At 52.5% G+C, this 20959-nt stretch overlaps 1 protein-coding gene across 2 annotated transcripts in view; it reads left to right on the top strand.

Moving 5' to 3' along the window:
- Positions 1-291: 291 nt before the first annotated feature.
- CTDSPL (CTD small phosphatase like) overlaps positions 292-20959 on the top strand; it is a 71597-nt gene continuing 50929 nt past the window's right edge. For both annotated transcript variants that reach the window (XM_027835770.1, XM_027835771.1), the window contains exon 1: positions 292-413. In XM_027835770.1, the coding sequence (XP_027691571.1) occupies positions 329-413 (85 nt within the window). In that variant the 5' untranslated portion in view covers positions 292-328. The remainder of the gene's footprint in view (positions 414-20959) is intronic.

Raw genomic sequence — 20959 nt, 5'->3', positions numbered from 1 at the left:
GGGGGGGGGAGGGGGCGAGGCCCGCGCGGGGGCGGGGATAGGGGCGGGGCCAGCGTGCGCAGGGCTCCCCGAGGCCCCGGCCGGGGGCGGGGCCAGCTTCGAGCTGCTCTGGCCACGCCCACCGGCCCGGCCCGGCCTTGGGGGAGGGAACGAGAGCAGAGGCTCCAGAACTCGGTAAACAAGGGGCGGGCCGGAGGGGGGGGGGCGGGGCCGGGGGGGGGGGGGGGCGGGCGGCGGCTGAGCGGGCGGCCGGAGCGGGCGGAGGCGGCCCAGCGCGCCCCTCCCGGGGGCCCCCCTCCCCGGGCCGCCGCGGCCGGGATCGGGGCCCATGGACGCCCCGTCCATCATCACCCAGGTGACCAACCCCAAGGAGGACGAGAGCAGCCAGAGCCCCTGCAGCGGGCGCGACAAAGGTGAGGGGGCGGCGGGGGGAGGGGCGGTGGGGATTGGCCCTCCGGCTCCGGACAGCTCCCGGCCCCCCCCGCCCCCCGGGCTCGCCCCTGGCACGGCGCCCTTCCGTCTGCGGGGGGGGCCCCGGGCGCCGGAGGGCGCCTGAAACCCCCCCGGTTTCCCCCAGCCCGGCCCCTCTCCGCTCCCGGGCGGAAGCTGGCCAGACGCCTCCTGCCGCCTCTTTGCAGAGGGGCCGGGACGCAGCGGCCATGGGGGGGGGCCCGCACCCCGGCTGGCCGGGCGCCCCTGGGAGAGGCGGGGGAGGAGTCCGGCTCCGTGGAGCCCTGCGGGGCCCCTCTGTGCCCCCATCTCGGCCCGACTGTCTATCGATCTCTAAAGAGGGCAGGCACTTGGCATCGCGTGATACCAGTCTGCCCATCTGCTCCTTTTGAGGAAGAAAAGCCACAAGAGTGGGGCCCTTCGGGGCTCCTCCAGGATCCCCTTTTTAAGAGGGCCAGAGTGGGTCAGGCCCTTTCTGTGACATCTCCTCCGCTCCCTGGGTCACCGACCCTGGGGGAAGCTTCGGGAGCCGTCAGTCAGTGCCCCTGGCAAGTTTCTAAGTTACTGTTAGCCCCGGGAGGAGGAGGAGCTCCCCCTCACCCCACCCCACCCCCAGGCTTTTGTAATGAGCCGCCTGTTCAGGCATATCTCCCCCGCCCCTGGTTGAACCTGCCAGGGGCAGGGGGAGGGGGCTGCCCGAGCTGGGGCCCCTGACAGCGACGCTTTGGAAGAGTGTATTCCTGCAGTCAGGCTGGGGGGGGGGGCCAGGGAAGGAGCACCCCCCCCATCATTTGGTATGGCAGCAGCCCTGGCCCCGTGTGGATATGTGTGGACTGTCTCCTCGGTTTGAATTGTCACCAAAACGCCGTTGCATTTTCCTGGGTGGCCCAGGGGAAGATGAGGCAGAGCCTACCAGGTGTAGGGTGTGTCTGTCTTAAAATGTGCCTAGTGAATGGGTGAGGTGGGGAAGGAGTCGCCTGCCCTCTGCCCTGCTCCTTGTACTGGCTGGTGGTACTTCTGGCTGCAGTGGGTGCCAGGCTGTCCCTGGGCCCATAGGACAGCAGGTTGGGTAAATGAGCCAGGGAGGAAGGCACGTGGAGGCTTAAAGAATGAGTGACATCTGTTGAGGCTGAGTGAGGCAGGCCCACCAGGGCATCTCTGTTGCTCTTGGCACATTGGTCTGGTCTCGCTGGAGGCTGGTGTCTCCCCGAGGCTTCCTCCTCCTATCCCTGCCACACACACACACACACACACACACACACACACACACACACACACAACCAGGCAAGGGAGAAGATTAGGCCAAACTTTGCCAGCCTGGTGCCTGTTCGGCAGGAGCCCAGCATGCCCAGTGACTTTGGGGCCTGGGATAGGGAGCCTCACTCAGCTAGCAGTCTGTCAGAGCGCTGAGCACAGTAACACCCGCCCCCAGGAAACCTTTTCCAGTGGGGACTTCTTGGGCCTCTCACAGCTGCTCCGAGAGCTGGTGGGGAGAGTGGCCGTTGTTGGAAGGCTGACATTTATTTGACGAGGCCCAAAGAGGCCTGTACCCAAGGGGGGGGGGGGGGGGGCAGCCACATGCTCTGCCTGAGTCTTCAGTGTGGGTTTCTGAAGCAGCCTTTGATTATTTCTACCTCTTTAGCGACTCCCCAGGCCTGATGAGGGAAATTCCAAACTTAGGCCTTTCCTGTTCCTGAAGGGGGCTGGAATGACCCATCATCACTAACCACTCAGTGTCTTCAAATCTGCTTGCTCAGTGTTCTAATTAGATTCACTAACAGTCTGGCTTCAGACTTTGAGGAGGGAAATTCATTTCAGGTCTCGTGGATAAGCCCCTCGCTGCTGGCCTGCTGGCTCTAGGAGCAGGCCCTCTGTATGGTTGGGATGGATTGGGTGTTCTGCAGGAAAGTGAAAGCTTAGCAGACAAGATTGGATCACTTCACTTCTGGAGATTGCTTTGGTGATAGTTCCAAGATTTCCCCCCCAGAAGAATATGGGTTTTAGTCTTGCCTTTGTTCCAGAGACTTTCAGAACTGAATTGTGGCTGTGTTGTTATCCTGCAAATTAAAAAAACAAACAAAACTCCCAGCTTTGGAAAAGAAATCTATGTGCCATTTGCTAAGGAGGCATTGAAGTTAGTTTGCGAGCAGCCAGAACAAATTACTTTTAGCTAACTGGTCTTGTTCCAGGCAATTTCCACTGAGGCAGGATAGCAGGGTCTTTTTGCTTTGTTCTTGTTTTTGTTTTTTTGGTGGGCTGCTCCCTTTGGGGGGTGGGTGGTAAATCGGAAGAGACCCAGGTCTGAAATACTTTGGCTGCCATTCCTCCTGAGGACTGAATTTCTTCCTGGGCCCCCTAGCTTGTCAGCCTGGCGTAATGGATGGGAAGAGGCACGCTGTCCTGAGTCCGTGACCTTTCTTTGGATGGGACCAAGCCATTCAAAGGGAGAGTCGAGGAGTTTTGCCTTCCCATCTGGCTCAGGAGCCACTCCAGGCCAGCCAGTTGAAAAGCCCTCCTCTTTGGGCTCCCTTAAACCTCCTTGTACTGCCGAGGGAGCCGCTGGGGAGGGGGGGGTCAGTGCTGATTGGCGGTCCTCCAGATTGGCAAATTGCTCAGGACAGTCAGCACGTGCTTCGAAAAGTGGGGACCTTTTTTTTCTGGCAGGGCTGAGAACTAAAATTAAAGTCTGGGTTTTGCACCAAGAAGACTGACTCTAAAATTCACAAGCACTCTGGATTAAATCTCCATTTCTTTTTTTTAATTATTATTTTTAAACATTTATTTTTAAGATTTTGAGTTCTGACTTCTCTCCCTACTGCTCCTCCCTCACCCATTGAGAAGGCAAAAAATGTTCCCCATATATTTCTTTTATTATTATTATTATTTTTTTTTTTTTTTTAGGCAATTGGGGTTAAGTGACTTTCCCAGGGTCACACAGCTAGTAAGTGTCAGGTGTTTGGTCTGAGGTCAGATTTGAACTCAGGTCCTCCTGATTTCCTCATATATTTCTTACAGTCCATTTGTACAGGCAAATACTTCAGGTATAGAGAGAGGGCGAGGAGGAGCCCATGGCCTAGGATCGTAAGAGGGTAGTATGTACCAGAGGGGTAGGGTGCTCTCAAGGACGACATCCTGCCAAAACAGTGAGTGGTTTTAAAGAGGAAGAGAAGGGGGAGCTGTCCAAACAGGTTAATGTGACTGTGCAGGCAACTCCTTCACCAAACCAGATTTTTGAGAAGATTGTGTAGAAGGTGGAAGGCAATAAAGGAAACTGAGGACGAGGGCAGAAAGGTTGCCTTGGCTTACAAGAATGACGCCAGGAAAGCTGAAACCCAAAAGGAGTCAAGGCTTATGGCCAATGCCAGGGAAAACAAAGATGGTTTTTAAAAAGCTGTCCAGGAGGGCAAGAGAAAGATCCAAAGGGATGGGGCTGGTATCAGGACACAGGGGACTCTGACAAGAAGTCAGAGAATGATCGTTGGGAATAGGAACCCAAGATGAGTGAGGAGATAAGTAGGGGAGCCCCAGGTCCCAAGGGTGAACGAACTTTCCCAAACCAGGAGAGTAGCAGCATCAAGGGAGAGGTGCTGGCGGCATGTCAGGGTATCTTCTTCTACACCTGACCTCTTAGTTTTCACTTTGATTCTGAGCAAGATTGGAGACCATGTGATTAGTGAGATGGTGAGCGGGCACTTGGAGAAGGGAGCAACCATGACGGGGAGCCAGCTGTGGTTCTACCAGAGCAGCTCATGCCAGCTAAGCTCATTTCCTTCTGTGATAGTTAGTTACTACTTCCCTCTGCTATCTCTTTAAGGTTTGTAAAGCACCTTATACACATTGTCTCATTTGATCCCAGCCACCCTGGAGGGGAGGTACTTTTGTTCTCCTGACTGTACAGGTGAGGAAACTGAAGTTAAGTGACTAGTGACTGTGGCAGGATTCAAACTCAGGTCTTCTTGTCTCCAAGTCTATCCACTGAGCCAGCCGGCTGCCTCTCGATGAGGGGAGGGACAGTTATTTCTCCAAGGAACCTGAGAAAGGCTGTCATGTCATGATGTGGACAATCGAGAGGGTTGTGCACTGGCTCATGGTGTAATTATAGATGAGGTTCACGTTTTGTTTAATAGCCAGACCAAAAGCGATGATGACTGGAGCAGTGGCGTGTTCCTCATTTTTGCCATCCTTGGCCCACAGTATTTAACGGTTGCATCAATGCCTTTTAAAACTTGCAGAAATGGAGCAGGAGAGGGAAGGTTAACATGTTAGATTACAAGATTGGAATCCCCGAAGCTGACAACTGACTTAAGCCTTGGGCTGAGTCTAGTTAGATAAAAATGTAACAGAATAAATGCAAAGTTCTGCACTTTGGGTTACAGAAAGCAATTGCCTTGAGAAAGGATGTGGAAGAGGTGATGAGATAAGGACGTATTCCTAAGGGGTTTTAGTCTGTCTCCTGCTAGTTAAACATGCAGAGAGGATGAGCTGGCCACAACAACTAATCAGCACATCCATGGTGGAGAAGAGGCGTCTCAGAGTCACGTGGGCAGCAGGCCTGGGCTCTGCTCTTGGGGGCAGCCGTAGGGGGAGTGTGTGTTCACTTCTGGCACCCTATTTTAGGAAGGCCACTGGCCAGACTGACCTTGTCAAGAGGAAGGCAGCTTGGAACCACAGCCCAGAAGGATTGCATTCAATTCCTGTGCATTTAGTAAATGCTTTCTCCCTATTAGATTCTCTCCAATTTATCCTCTTTGTAGCTTTTTGTACACAGCTATCTGCGTGTGTCTCCCCCACTAGACTGGGAGCTCCTTGAGGGCAGCGACCTTGTTTTGGGCTTTCTTTGTATCATTGATGTTCATTGACTGCCTGACTGCTCCCTCAATGCCAGAGGTCCCTGGGGATACAGAGGGAAGGTCTGGGGCTGTGGAGAACAGGTTGGCACGCATGCCCATGGCACGAAGTGCGTAGAACTGATGATGGCTTTCTTTGAGGGCTGGAAGGGCTAGCATATTCTGAGAGAGATCAGATTGGCCCTGGAGAATTGGGAGAAAGGGAGAGACGTTGTCCAGGTGGCAATCCCTATCACAAGTGGCTGAAAGACAGAGCTGTCTGGGGGAGCTGAGGGTCTGTAAGTGGAGGCTCGGTGGTCATTTGGTTTGGGTTTCTGGTGGTCACTGCTTGGGGACATTGTGAGATGTTTCTTGCTTCAGATGTGGGTTGAAGCTCCAATGTCGCTTCTTCTAGCTTTGACATTCTGTGATTCAGATTTTGGTCTTTCCATTTTCACCTTGATTGCTTTCTTGAGAATACCCAGATTCATAGAATGTTAGTGCTAGGAATCATTGCTGGAGGGCTTCTTTTTGGACCCCTGGGATCCATCAATGTCAGGTGACTTATTCAGGGTCTCACAGGGAGGATTTGAAGGCAGGTCCTCCCCCCTCTCCCAATCCAATGCCCTGCCTGTCAGTGGAGGGAGGCCTCCCACCCCTGGGGGTATCCAAGGGCTAACTAAGCCAGATGCTGAGGAATGTGGATACTGGCCAACCCCCAGAACAAATTCTGCACATTGCCTTTCCTTAGTTTCTGAGAGAAGTGGGCTTTCTGCATCCTTGGAGAACGGTCTGCTATTGAGAAAGCCAGACTGGGCGTCAATGAGTGCCTTTATGGGCGTCTGTGTCACAGCCATGAATGACAGCACTGAGCGCTCCAGAGACTATTGGCTTCACCTCCAGATCTCAAGAGCAAAGAAAATGGCCACCGGCCACCTGGACTCCGGTTTTCCTTAGTGTTCTCTGGCTCAAAGCCCGGTCATTCCGGATCTTCTGGAAAGGAGAGGCAGGGCAGAAGGGAGGACGGGCCGGGGGCCTCTGCAATGCCTCGGTGGCCCTGCAGAGCTCTCCAGTGCTCGTTATAAAGAGGCTGAGATCCACCCAGGCTTAGGCATAGCAAGGCCAGGCTCTGACTGGCTGAGTCTGTCTTTGGCTGAGGCCTTGTGCTGCTGCTCCCCCCCCCACTCGATCCTTTAGGGCACACTGGGGACAGCTGGAGGAAGGCCAGGGAAGCTGAGATCAGCTGGTGCCTAGGCCCGTCCCCTTGTTCGACAGATGAGTAAAGTAAGACTCAGAGAGTTGAGTGAATGGCTCCCAGTCCCCTGCCGGGGATTCCGTGCAGCACCACAGGCCTTGCTCACCTGACCCTCGACTGGACGGCTAGGAGAGAAGACGAAGCTCCTTTGAATAGCAATGGGGAGCTGGCCTGCTGGGCCTCACTCTCAGGTTCTTCAGAGCAGCGACGGGGGAGACATTGGGATCCCAGCCACATGCCTCTGGTGGCCAGAGAAGTGGGCAGACGCGCTGGGCCAGCCCCTGAGCAGGAGCCGAGTTCAGAAGTGAGCAGGGCCTTGCCTCTGGCTGGGCCAATCAAGAGAGCCTTTGCCGTTGGGGGCGGAACTTTGCTTTCAGCCTGGGATCAACTAACACAGAGAACCAGGGAAAGAATATCCCCTGGTGGGTGGTACCAGTCTCAATCTGGTTTGGGTTTATTTAAGGCTGAAAACGTGTCAAGAACCAGCGCTGGCTGTGAGATGTGCAAATGGTTTCTAGATTAAATGTGTGTGAGCACATCCATGGCTATTTCCTCATGTTCAGATGGCTGGGAATCTGGGCGTTGTTCAGAGGACGCTAGGCCTCATCTCCACTGCTCTTTGAGGGCAGCCCTGAGTCAGACAGGTGCTATTGTCATCCCCATTTTACAGATGAGTACACCGAGGCTCAGAGAAGCACATGACTTGTCCAAGGTCAGGGAGGTGCCTGGGGCTTTCTGGTTGCCTTTGCAGGCTGTACCCATTATCCCACTGACAGCGTCACCACTCTTGGGTAAGTGCTACGAGTGACTTACATAGTGTGGAGGTTTCCACTCAGTCCTGGGGCACTGGCCTGCCAGAAGAAGGCAGCCAGTCTGTTTGTGGATACTTCAAAAAGTGGCTTTGAGAACTAGGCATGACTTTGAATTCCAAGGGCAGCCTGATTCATCTTTGACTTTGTCTCCCTAGGATCTCACCCAGGGCGAGATAAACCCTTGCTGAATTGAATTGGCATGCCATTCATTTACTAGCTATGTGACCTTGGGCAAGTCATTTAACCTCTGTCTGCCTCAGTTTTCTCAACTATAAAATGGAGATAATGACAGCACCTACCTCACATGATTGCTGTGAAGATTAAATGAGGTGATATTTGTGAAGCACATAGCACAGTGCCTGGCACATAGTATGTGCTAAATAAGTATACTGCTATCATGGCATTTAAGTGGCAGTGAATGTGGCTGAATACCCAATCTTTGAACAGTCCAGCCTCTTTTATCCTATAACATGTGTGGTCTTTGTAAGGGAGACAGAGTCAAGCCTTGATGATTCTGATTGGAACAGTCACTTTTGGCTTCTCTGGGCCACAAGTGTGTGTGTGTGTGTGTGTGTGTGTGTGTGTGTGTGTGTGTGTGTGTGTGTGTGTGTGTATTATGTGTTTATCTTTTTAAATGGAATCCACTGTGGTCAGGCACATGCATGCAGCCAGAGGCCCTCTGCCCAGGCTCAGATCAGAATGGGGTAGAAATCGGCTCCTTCTGCTCCAGTGGGAGGGGCTGCCTCTCATTCCTGACTGAATGACCCCTTTGTATGTGCAGTCTGCTCTGCTCTCCTGTCAGGGCTGGCCTGCCAGGATGGATGCTGGGTGCAGATCTCTGGCCCCTCTTCCAGAATTCCTGTTGATGTGTTAGAGGCCAGGCCAGCAGTCGGGACTCCACTGTATCAGCCCAGCCTCGAAGGCGGCTCTGAAATGCCCAGAGATGACGGATTCCAGCAGAAAGCTAGGCTGTGCTTTTAAATTGCAGATAATACCAGCCTTCCCAAATCTAATCAGTGCTCAGGCTTCATAATTAGCATGCCATAAATTTCTTCCAAGTAACTTGGCTCCCTTACATTAAACTCACAATCCATTGACTGCTTTCAGAGGCTTCAGTGTACTGAAAGGAAAGGAAAACATCTTCGTGACCTCTGCTCACTCCTAGTCTGGTTTTAGTCCCCTCTTCAAGGCAGTTTCCCAACATCTTAATATTGGTAGTGGGGTGTGGGGGGGCATGTTTTTGTTAGGACACGAAACCTCTTTAGGTTCCTGGGGAATCTGAGCTCCCCCCAGCAGGCAGGCTTTCACTGGTTCATTACACCCCTCCCTATGGCAGGCTTTGGGCTAAGCACCGGGAAGCAGTCCTTGTCCTTGAGGCCCTTCCATTCGACTGAAGGAAAACATGCTCTCTGCCTTACTACACTGTCCCCCACCTCCATGATTTATGGGTGCCTGCTTTTTGGCTTTTATTGGCCTGTTAGAGGTGCAGCTGGAATAGCAAAGCATTTCCCAATTCAGGGAAACAGATTCCAGATGATTGGAACTTTGGTCTCCCACACTCTTGGTGGGGGGGGGGAGCTTAGAGATCTACATCCCCGAGGGTATGCAGGGGAGCCATGTGCAAGAGTTGGAAAAGGGAGCTCTTGCCAGATGGTGAAGGGCTTTCAATAGCATGCATTTCATCCTGGAGGCAGCAGGAGGAAGGTTCTGGCACAGAGGCCACAGTTTGGTGGCCCAACTGAAGGTTTCATCAGATTGCTTTGGAGGCTGGATTGCAGAGGGCAGAGGCAGTTAGCCAGGAGGCTGGGGAGGAGGCTGTGACAATAGTCTGGGTAAGAAGTGGGTGATGAGGTCTAGGCTTCCTGTGGGAGTGAGAGGTCCTAGTGGAGTCAATAAAGCTTCGCACTGATCTGATATGGGGCTGAGGGAGAGGGAAGACTGGGGATGGAGCTAGGGCTGGGGGGGTCAGACCTGAGTGGGAGGATAATGGGGCTGTCGGCAGAAAGAGGGACATTTGAAGGAGGGCTGAGCCAAGGGTAAGATCCCCCCTTCCTTCTGAGATGGGGCTGACAGCTAACTGGGAGTCCGCAGCACTAAGGGGCTTTTGGTCTTGGTTCTAATCTTCATGTGCTCGCTAGGCCTGCTCAGCTGCAGCTGGCCTCATGCGCCCTCCCATGGAGTTGGGAGGAGAAGAAAGCAGAATTGTAACAGTCCAGACCCTACTAAAGAAACACTCTTGACGCCGCCTCTGGGGATGGGGACGCACCAGCATTCTCCACTTGGTGCGGGTTGGCGGCTCGACTTTATAAAGAGAAAAGGGGCTGTGGGGTCATTGAAGCAATTTGTAGGTGTCTTCACACTGGTTTGGACAGGGAATTGATCATCACTTTTCCTGTGTGATGGTAGGCTGGCTTCTCCCTTCTGCTTGCCAGCGTCCTCATCCCTATTTGCGTTCCGGACTGTCCTCCTGTTCCCTTATGGGACAATACATGCAGCCCTCTTTTCCTCTCTGGCTCTGGGTCCTAATTGGTGGGGATGGAATCATCTCCACTTGTTGCAGGAGAATTCCAGAATGTTTTTTGATGTCATGGAAATTCGTTAAGTAACAAGGCAAATGTTTCTCCATGTGTTCATTCCATTATAGGAGATGGCCAGATGGGTCCTTCCTGGTGAATGTGCTAGGGTTGCTGTGGGCCTGTCTGTTGTGTTGGGATTTTTGTAGGAACTTGTCAAGGGAAACTTGGTAAAGGAGTTTTCCAAACAATGTAAAAGGCTTTGCTGCTAACCCAGCACTGTCCCTCAGTGCTTGAGAGGAGCCAGTCCATTGGGCATCCCAGCCGTCAGCAGACATCATGACAGGTTTTGGTGTGGAGTTCATGAAAGCTAGTTTGGTTTTTATCATGACTGGGTTGTTGATAGCATTTGGGCAAAGCAGGGAAACCTCAGACAAACTCAACAGGAGAATGGCAGAGTCCTGAGGGTGGGAGAAGCCAGGCCAGCCCCATTGCTCCCTTCCCCACTTAGACTCCAGTTGGAGGACTGTGGTCCTCCCTGGGAGCCACTGTTTGGGAGGGACACAGACGAGCTTCAGAGAAGGTGACCAGGATTGTGGAGAGTGAATAGACTGTGCTCGGCTAAGGGCATTGAGACCCTCTGAGTAGCCTTGAGGTGAGAAGAGGCAGTTATTTACACATACTTGAAGGGTCCTCCTGTCAAAGAAGGATGAAACTTGTTAAGCCAGAAGGCCCAACTTCCTAAGGATTAGAACTGGTCCAGAGTGGATCACTCTGCCTTGGGAGGTCATGGGTTGGACTAGCTGACCTCTGACCTTCCTTCCCATCCTGCTCTTCTCTGATTATCTTCCTGCCTACCCGGGGCTTCGCTTCTGAATAAAGTAAGTGAGGTGTTTGATTTCTGTTCTGTGGCAGCCGGAGAAAAAGAACCAAGAAATGTGTGCAGTACACAAGTCAAGGTTTCCATCAAAGACTTGATTCTTAATAAAAACACAAGGACTGAGGGACAGTGTTTGCATTGGGATTGCATTGGGATCAACAGTGCACCTCCCCAGGCTTGTCCCTGCCATCCACATCCAGGAGGAGCATGTATTCGGGGCCTCCTTTCTGCATGAGAGAGAAGCCTTGTGACATGCGCGGGAGAGGAGGAGGCCCCCGAGTTGGTGGGCAGCAACGTCTGGGGGGAGTGGGCCCCTTTTGTTCAGATGGTGAGGACTGGCTTTCTGAAGGGGTCTGAATGATCCAAGTGCTGTTCCTGCTAGGCCAGAGTTGAGCCTGACCCAGCTGGAGGCAGTGCCCAGGGCAGGCAGCTGGGAATGAGAGGGGCTGGGAGAGTGGGTGACGGAGGTCTGTGGACACCAGTGTTTGGGAGCAGGAGACAGAAAGGCCAGTTGTCCTTGGGGAGTCTCCTGGTGTTGGGGGCTAGGAAGCAGGGGGAAGAAGCAGTGTGGGGAAGGAGCTCACCTGTTTTAGCGACTTCTCACTCAGCAAGCTTCTAAAGGACCCTGGAAAGGCAGCATCCTGAGTCGGAGCTCAGGCTCACTTGCCTAGATGTTGCTTTGCCTGGAGGCCAGGGAAGATACATTGAAGACAGGGATAGCTTCGCTTTGGGCTTCTGTATCCCCAGGGCTGAGCACCTGGTCAGGCACCTCACTGGAGCTTAATTAATACTTGTTGATTGATTGATTTAAAAAGTTCCTTTGGGTCCAATGTTGTTTTTGCCCCAAATCACAAGTTCCCACCCAAATCCTGGAAAGATAGGGCCTTCCTTCTCCCCAAGTGCTTGCAGAGCTCCAGTCAGATGGCCTCCCTCCCAAGCCTGGGACACACTTCTTACTCTGACTTCTGTTTGGGGGGAGAGGGAGAGGTTGTGTTTGGTTTTAATGTGGATCAAGTAACTTTTGTAGGAATGTGTGTGTGCATGCCTGCGTGTGCATGTATGTGCATATATGTGTTGGGCATGTGTGTACATGTGCGTGTGTGTGTGTGTGTGTGTGTGTGTGTGTGTGTGTGTGTGTGTGTCTGTAGAGATACAGTGAGAGGGAAGGAAGGCAGGAGATAGAGATAGAGAGGAAGGCAGGGCAACTTGGGACCAGCAGAACAGGGCGTGTGGATTCGGGTTCCGCCTATGAAATCCATACCTGCGTAACCTTGCAGACTCCTCCAGCTTGCTGACCTTGGTAAGAAGGGACAGGGGAAGGGAAAAGGCATTTCTGTAGCACCTACTATGTGCCAGGCTCTTGCTAAGCATTTTACAAATATGATTTCATTTGGCCCTCACAACAACCCTGGGAGGAAGGTGCTATTATTCTACACAGTTGAAGAAACTGAGGCAAACAGAGGTGAAGTGACTTGGCCAGAGGCACACAGCTAGGAAGTGTCTATGGCTGGATTTGAACTGGGGTCCTTCTGACTCCAGGCCTGGCATTCTACCCACTGAGCTACTTGCTGCCTCTGAGGTGAGGATAAATAATCCCTGCCAGTTACTGCTTTACCAAGTTCTATGATGATCAGATGATTTAATGTATATAAAGCATTCATAAAACAGCATCTATTGGCATCTGGAAAGGTGCTCAGAAACCATCTCGTTCAGTCCCCTCATTTTACAGATGAGGAAACTGAGGCCCAGGGGGCTGAGTGATGTGCCAGTGTCATGGAGCTTGTAAATGGCCAAGACGGGTTCCAAACCCTCAGCTGGCTCCAGAGCCAGAGCCCTTCCCACAGCGCCGCGCTGCTTCCTGGGCAGCACTCACTACAGATTAGCTCTCATTACAATGTTCATGACAAATTCATCGGTGTGTATAGATGGCCTCCACTGTTACCCTCTTCTGATGTCACAGGGTCTCTAGGACAGGCCCAGGGACAGGTCAGAGCAGCCCCCTCAGGCAGTCAGTCTGCCTTAGTTTATATCACCAGATCTTAATAACGGCTTATTGACTGTCTGCCTTGTCACTAAGTGGGCCTGCAGGGGCAGCCCCTCTAGGACTGTGATCCACAGTCACCACATGAGTTCATTCACTGACCCTTGAAGGAGCCCCTGTGCCTCTGGCTCTCCGGTGCCGGTGAGGTTTCCAGACTACTTGGGAAGTGAGTGAAAAGCTGTCTGGGCTAATGGTGTGGGTGTCTGCTCGGTGATGACTGAGGGTGGTTGGCAGGGGGACTGCCTCACAGGAAGGGTGTTCTGTTGTGATGCACAGCTCCGGCTTGGGTGTACAGTTTGGTTGGTTTCATCCTGCCTCGGTCTGTTCCCTCACCTTATGTCTCAGCGGCTCCTGCAAACTAATAAACAAATAAGGAAGATGGTTATTTTCTGGTGAATTCATCAGGCATTTATTAGGTGCTGGGAAAGCAAAGGCCAACGCCAAGCAGTCCTTGCCCCCTAGGGGCTCCAGTCAGACTGGCCTCACATACAACGTTCCCTTTCCTGCCCCTGCACATTTGTCTTTGCTGTGCCCTCCACCCTTACAGTTCTTTTGACGCGCTCGTCAAGTGCCACCTCCTGCACAGGCCTTCCAAGTTCTTCTAGCTCATAGCGCCCCTCCTTGCCACTACCTTGGGCTCCCTAGTTGGCACATGTTTTGTACTCCCTTGTCTGTATCACATATTGCTTCTCCTGAGAGAACACAAGCTCTCTGAGGGTCACTCCGGCTTCGTGTTTGTTTTTGTTGTTGTACTCACCACGTCTATAGTAGGCGCGTGACAGATGTGTCTCGCGGAAGCACAACTCTCTACCTCAGTTGCTGTGGGAGTTCTTGCGCCACTGTGGTCACCCCCAATCTAGAGCTGGGGGTCCTCACTCAAATGGACACCTTTGGAAACATGGGGCTGAGGGAGAAGAGCTTAGCTTGGCAGAGTCAGAGGATCTGGGATCCAGCCTGGGGCCTGTGATCTTAATGGGCCTCTGTGGCCTCCTCTGCAACGTGGGGGCATTGGGCTTGATGACCCTGAAGGCCCCTTGTGGCCCAAGGATCCCGTTTTTTCATCAGTAAATAAGATGGGGCTGTCACCACAGTGCACTGGGGTCTTAAAAGCCATGTTCAGCAGCCCCACGGTGAGGCCGTGGGGCTGGGGCAGCAGGACTGGGCCACGATCTGCATTGCGCAAGGGTTGGCCACGTGGTCCCAGAGCCATCAGAGTCTTTGAGTGAAGGATCTTGCTTTGCACTGGAGTTCCGGAGATCTGTCAGTTTCATTTTCTGAGCAAAACAAGGCTGACTTCCGGCCCCCAAAGTGAGTTCTCTATACCCAGAGTGCCCACGGCAAATGCTTTTCCAGGGGACATCCCCTTCCAAGTCACCTAAGGCCAGCCCACCTGTGTCCTTCTAACTGAGAGCTACCCGTCACCCCTCTGGCCTGGCTTTGGGATTAAGAGAAGGATGGCTTCAGGCTTCAGTGGGTGTGCAGGAAGGTCTCTGGAGGACCCAGCTGTGAGGTGGACCTAGAAGGAGCAGCGGCAGTTACCTGCATGTGACCCACCCACCCCCACTATCCCCTTTCTCCCACCTTCTTAGCACCCAAGGAATAGGCTTTTTTTTTTTACCTTTTTAAAAAAAAATTTTAATTAATTTATTTTGAATTATCAACAATCACTTCCTTGAGCTTTTGAGTTTTGAATTTTTCTCCCTCTCCCTCCCCACCTCCCTCCCGAACACGGCGCACAATCTGATATAGGCTACACATATACATTCCTATTAAACATATTTTCATGTTAGCGATGTTGTAAGTAAGAATTAGAACCAATAGGAGGAACCACCAGAAAGAGGAAACAAAACAAAACAGAAGAGAAAAAAATAGCAAATAGTATGCTTCGATCCCAGGAATAGGCTTTCAAGTGATTTCTGCAGATTGCTGATTGGGGCACCCAAATCACAGCAATGCAAACATACCAGGTATTTCTTAGCAAGGAAGCTGAGGCCTGCATAACTTAAGAAACCTCTCAGAGCAGCAGCTCAGTGTGGAAGGGCTTGGGAAGGCCTTCATTATGGCACTGGCTACGATCATGTGCTAGGGGTGATGGGGGTGATGAGACGCCAGACTGATTAGAGATTCATTAGCAGCTGAGCAGGCATGCTCAGAAGGGGCGGCATCACACTGGACATTCTCTGGGTTCTGTGCAGTGAGCGTCCGTGCGTGTGTTGTGTAGCCAAACTTCCATGGAACGTGCTTTGGGAAGGGTCCCCCTTTGGGGGCTCCCTGGGGTCCTGTTGGGGACATGGGACCTGGGCACAAGGGCCACGTGAGGCAGAAGGTGGTCAGGGAAGTAAGAGTGGCCCAAAGTGAGATGTCCACAGCTGAAGGTCTGTGCTCTCAGGGGCAGCCCCCTGGGGCAGAGAGAGGTGGCCATGGGAACAGCCAGCCCAGCGGTCCTCTCACTGCCTCCCAGAGAGCAGATGAGCAGAGGTGAAGAATGCTGATGTGGTTCTCAGGAGCCCATGGTTCAAGGTCCATCCTGGCTACTGGCTAGCTATGCGCTTTCCCTTCCTCTGCTCTTAAAATGGGAGTGTTGGAGATGTTTTCCAGCCCCCAATATGGCCCCCACCTGCTGTCACTCTGGTGTTGGCTTCCGGATGTAAGAACTCTTTTTAATCGAGCATCTCCATCTTTCTGGGAGGCATGGCCCAAAAGTAGCTAAGGAGGGCCTTGCAAGTTTGTGGGCGAGTTGAGTGTCTGCTGAAGCCTCCTCTGGGAGCAAAGCCCTTGGGAGTGGGGCTGGCGGCCATGTGCAGGGTGGCTGGCGTGCTCTGAGCTGATTTCAGCTGTCTCAGGGGGCCTTGTGATGGGATAGCCTCCCAGATCTCAGAACCCTGCAAACCATGGCCCCAAAGCCGCAGTGTCGATTGGTGGATCTTGGAATTGTGTGATGTCAGCATATCCTAGAAAAGGGCAGACCAGCTTTAGAGTGGGGCTGTGTGGAATCTCTGCCCCCCAGCCCAGCGCCCTCACACCTATCATACCAGCTCTACCCTGTTTCCCATCAGGTTTTTTGGTGGAACTGCTCAGCGTGGCCTGGGTGTCTCTAGGGCATTGGTGTGGCTACTTCCAGTGTGGTGCTGTCTCTGTGGCCTGCACAGCTGGTCCCTGCCCACATCTCCTGGCTGCTGTTTTCACCTTTCATCAATGTGACACAGAGGGGCATCTAGGTGGCACAGTGGATAGAGCACCAGCCCTGAAGTCAGGAGGACCTGAGTTCAAATTCGGCCTCAGACCAAACACTTGACACTTACTAGCTGTGTGACCCTGGGCAAGTCACTTAACCCCAATTGCCTAAAAAAAAAAAAAAGAGAGAGAGAGAGAATCAATGTGATACGGGCCTGGGAGGTGGCCACCCCCTGCTTGATTTTGAGAAGGCCGAGAGCCTCTCGGCACAAGGTGGCCAAAAAATGAAACTGGGTCCTATGTCCCAGCAATGACGCGCAGACCACCTGGCCCTTTGTTTGTGCATCTTACTCACCAGGCAGACCTAAAAAGTGTCATCCCTCTCCCTTGGCAGAGAAATCCTTTCTTGGTTGGAGGAGGGGAGAGGGTTGGCACCAATGTCATGAAGGCTCTTGAGGTAGAATGAAAAGATTTGGGACCCTTGGTTTGGGCTGGGGAGGCTTGGACCCGCCCTGGGATTTAATTGGTGTGGGGAGCCTCTCGTCACCCACGCCCAGGGCCGTTTGCCTTGCTGTGCCCAGTTTTAGGAACTGGCTGGGACCCTGAGGCCCCCCTTGCTGGTTTCCAGTTGGAAAAGCCAATCGCCCTCCATGCACATGGGCCTGATGGGTGCAGGAGTCAGTCCCGGGCAGTAGGAAGCTGGGCTAGGCCCTTCCGTGAGGCCTTCCCCGAGGCCTTCCCCTGGGTCTCACAGCTTCCCTTTGCATTTCTTCTTCTCCCTCCCCCCTTCTTGACTTCTCATCTCCCCTCACACATACACATTCCCTTCTGCCTTATTGATCTCTCTGCCCCAAATGGGCTGGTCTCTAGCCTCCTCCCCCACTGTCCAGCTGCTCCCCAGGCTTTCCAGTCAGAGTCTCCTGGCAGACCCCACCAGCTGCTCCTAATCCATCCTCTCTACTCCTTTGTGGCCAGGCCTCCTGGGAACGTCCATCTGATACTGGTGGGAGCCCCAGGTCAGGCTGTTGTCTGGGCCTTTTCCCCTGGCTCTTTGCTGGCTCCAAGACCACCCCAGGCATCCTGGCCTTCCTGGTGTCAAGGAAGCCCTGAGCTAGGTTTGTCCAGGGCTCTTCCTCAGGGAATTAAGGAGTGGAGGGAAGGGGGAAGGCCACAGTTGGAGGTTTGCCAACAAAACCACCCTAGGAGAGGATTAGGAAGCAGCTGTGGAGGTGGGGGGAGGCTGAGTGTGAGAACCCTTGCAGGGTCCGTGTTTTCCAGCTTCACACTGGAGGAGGCGTAAGCAGAGAGGCATGTGATGAGATCTGAGCCAGTACGGGGGAATGAGACTTGGGCACTTTGCAGTGCTATGACAAGTGTGTCCTCGGAGCCTTGTGACTTGGGAATGGCAGGAGGAAATGAAATGACCGTGAGGGAAGAGACCGTGCTGTCAGATGTTGGCACCATTCTGGGAGACTGGAAGGTTTTTTGCCTCAGGTGTTACTTATGTAGACAGACCTAGAGCTGTAGTGAGATGCATCTGAAGGCTGCCCTTATGGGCTCCTTCCCCAGCCTCTAGGGCCAAACAAAGCCAGAGGTTACTGGTATCTCCCCTGGGCTCGTGTTCAGGGATGACAGGGAAATGAATTATTCCACTGCATTGGTGGCCTTGGGTACAGCTTGGGGGACCTTTCAGGACTGACCTTCCCGGCCCATTTTGGGGCAGTAGTGAATGACGTATTCCAAAGGTCAGCTCTTCTCTGCAGAAGGGACACTTGCCAACATGCTCGTGACCGAGAGTCTGGTTAAGAGCCAGCCTCCAGTGCCATTGAGTACAGGAGCGGGAGACGGGCTTAGCCTCCCAGGAAAATCTGCACTGCTGTGCAGTGCACACCAATTAAATCCCAGGGCGGGTCCAAGCCTCCCCAGCCCAAACCAAGGGTCCCAAATCTTTTCATTCTACCTCAAGAGCCTTCATGACATTGGTGCCAACCCTCTCCCCTCCTCCAACCAAGAAAGGATTTCTCTGCCAAGGGAGAGGGATGACACTTTTTAGGTCTGCCTGGTGAGTAAGATGCACAAACAAAGGGCCAGGTGGTCTGCGCGTCATTGCTGGGACATAGGACCCAGTTTCATTTTTTGGCCACCTTGTGCCGAGAGGCTCTCGGCCTTCTCAAAATCAAGCAGGGGGTGGCCACCTCCCAGGCCTGTGTCACATTGATTCTCTCTCTCTCTCTTTTTTTTTTTAGAAGAAAGTCTTACCTTAGTGAGAATCTTGGCCTCTTTGGGCCTTTACCAAGAAGGGAGTTTTGAACGTATTTGGAGCAGCTTTGCAGACAATCTCACCAAAGCGTCACAGAGAATGGAATTCCAAGTCCCGTGCTCTTCTCTTGTCCAATATCTGAAGTATGAGTCAAAAGGTCCCAGTGGGAGCCTGGATTAGGCACTGGACCTGAGAGAATGGCCCTGTCCCCACTGCTGTCCCCTTTCAGCCTGAGGACGGCACATCAGCATTCTGTTAGCGGATCCAGCAGGGGCCATTGATTCTGGACATCTCAAGTCAGAGACAGATCAGCCAACCAGGCCTGGAGGGAGGCTCAGTGACCGATTAGCCTAAAAGGCCCGCGGCAGAGGGGACCAGACCCTAGAGGGATTGGGCTCTCACTTACCAGCCAAGGCTTGTGGGAGCCACCTATCCTGGGCCTGCTGCAGGCGGAGCCGGTTTGGGCCCGAGTCTAGCGATCAGGTTTAGGCAGATCTGGACCCCCGTTTGCCATGTTGTAACTTGGCCGTTGGGCTCCTGGCAGTTTTCTCCTCATGGGTCAGTACTTTCTGAGAGAAGATGAATGGGCTGAACTCTGGGAAAAGGAGGTTTCCCACCAGATAGAGAGTCAGAGGAACATGGGAGGAAGGCCAGGACTCATGGTGGCCCACGGCTGCAGCACCAGGTGCAGCTTTAGGGCTTGTGGCTCAGCGCCTGTTGCTGTAGAGGAATGTGAAGAGGAAGGATGGAGGATTTCCAAACAGTTGGGCCTGACCAGAGCTGGAGGGCGGGTGCTGGCACCTCGGCATGTGCGGCTTTCTTTTTTTCTTATTATTTTTTTTTCCCCAATTACATGTTAAAATTTTTTTCAACATTTTTTTTAAAAAGTTTTAAGTTCCAAATTCTGTCCCTCTCTCCCTCCTCTTCTTCCCCCTCCCTGAAATTATAAGCAATCCAATATAGGTTACACATGTGCAATCATGCAAAACATTTCCATGTTAGTCATTTTGTACAGGAAGACAAAGAAATAAAGAAAGAAAGAAAGAAAGAAAGAAAGAAAGAAAGAAAGAAAGAAAGAAAGAAAGAAAGAGAGAAAGAAAGAAAGAAAGAAAGCAAGCAAGCTTCGGTCTGTATTCAGACAATATCAGTTCTTTCTCTGGAGGTGGATAGTATACTTTATGAGTCTTTTGGGATTGTCTTACATCATTTGTATTGCTGAGAATAGCTAAGTCATTCACAATTCTTCATCATACAGTATTGCTGTTACTATGTACAATGTTCTCTTAGTTCTTCTCACTTCACTCTGCATCAGACCATATAAGTCTTTCCAGGTTTTTCTGAAGTCTGCCTGTTCATCATTTCTTATAGCACAATAATATTCCATTACAGTTATATACCACAGCTTGCTCAGCCATTTCCCAGTTGATGGGCATCCCCTCAATTTCCAATTCTTGGCCACCACACAAAGAGCTGCCATGAATGTTTTTGCACAAATGAGTCCTTTTCCCTTTTTTTAAATCTCTTTGAGATACAGACTTAGCATTGGTATTGCTGGCTCACAGGATGTATTGGGTTCTTCAGGCATGGATGGGAGTTTCCCTTCTCAGGTGGGATAGAATGGGAATCCTCATTCATGTGAGGGTTAGACCGGCAGGCCTGAGGTTCCTCCTTCCTCAGAGATTCTGGGGTCGGTTCTGCTTGGTTTAGACAGGCCGATGGCAGTGGGCACTGAACCCAAGGCCAGATGACTCCACTCCAGGGCTCTCTAGCAAGGAACAAGATCCTTGGATGGGAAGGAGTAAAACACCAGAAGTCTATAGGGCATTGAAGCCGAAGGTGAATGAAAGAGAAGGTGGGAAGTCCCTTCAACGTTGGCAGGTTGTCACTAGACCCTGTGGCAAAGTGAATAGAGTGTTGTCTTGGGTTTGAATTCTGCCACTGACGTTTATGAGTGACGGGACCATGGACAAGTCACTGGCCTCTTGGAGACTCAGTATCCTCATCCACAGAATGAAGATGATATCTATGGTTCCTGTCTCACATGGTTATGGAGGGACCTAAGTGAGATAAGAAGTGGGAGGTGTTTTGTGAACTTGAAAGCATTCTAAATGTCAGCTGTCATTCTCAATACTGGGTGAAGTCATAGTCAGCTTAGCTACTAGATGGGGCTGAGGAAGCCTGGGGTGACAGAGGCAGGATCTAGCAGCATTGGAAGGGTCAGGACGTTGGGCAGGGACCAGGAGTCTGGCTTTGAAGTCATTGGTAGGAGGAGACCCCTGGAGGGCCACAATGAGGCTGGACACCTTCTCTGCCAAGTTTGGAAGCACTGTGCCCAGTGTGTATCAGGGGTAGGACTCAAACCCAAACACTGGAACTTCAAAAAACAAATGCTCTCAGTCAACCTTAAAAGGGGCAAAGAGCCCAGGGTGGGGAGATGCTGGATCCTGCAACCTGGAATAACAGGTGTCCTCTTTTAGGAAGGGCATCAATGAGCTGGAGAGCGTCCACTGAGGCCCGAGGCCCGAGAGGGCACTAGAGATCCTGCCCGGATGGTTAGCTAGCCTGGAAGGGAGAGAGCAGGAGCAGGGTTACTACAGGAAGGCTGTCCATAGCCACTGGAAGGCCTGTCCTGCGGCACATTCGATTGGCTCTTCTTTTTTCTTTTCTTTTTTTTTTCCAGGCAATTGGGGTTAAGTGACTTGCCCAGGGTCACACAGCTAGTAAGTGTCAAGTGTTTGGTCTGAGGCC

Source organism: Vombatus ursinus, unplaced genomic scaffold, assembly GCF_900497805.2.
Source record: "Vombatus ursinus unplaced genomic scaffold, bare-nosed wombat genome assembly UNPS02014817.1, whole genome shotgun sequence".
Lineage (NCBI taxonomy): Eukaryota > Metazoa > Chordata > Mammalia > Diprotodontia > Vombatidae > Vombatus > Vombatus ursinus.
Note: the sequence above shows the minus strand (reverse complement) of the source record. Positions and strands in the feature narration are given on the sequence as shown.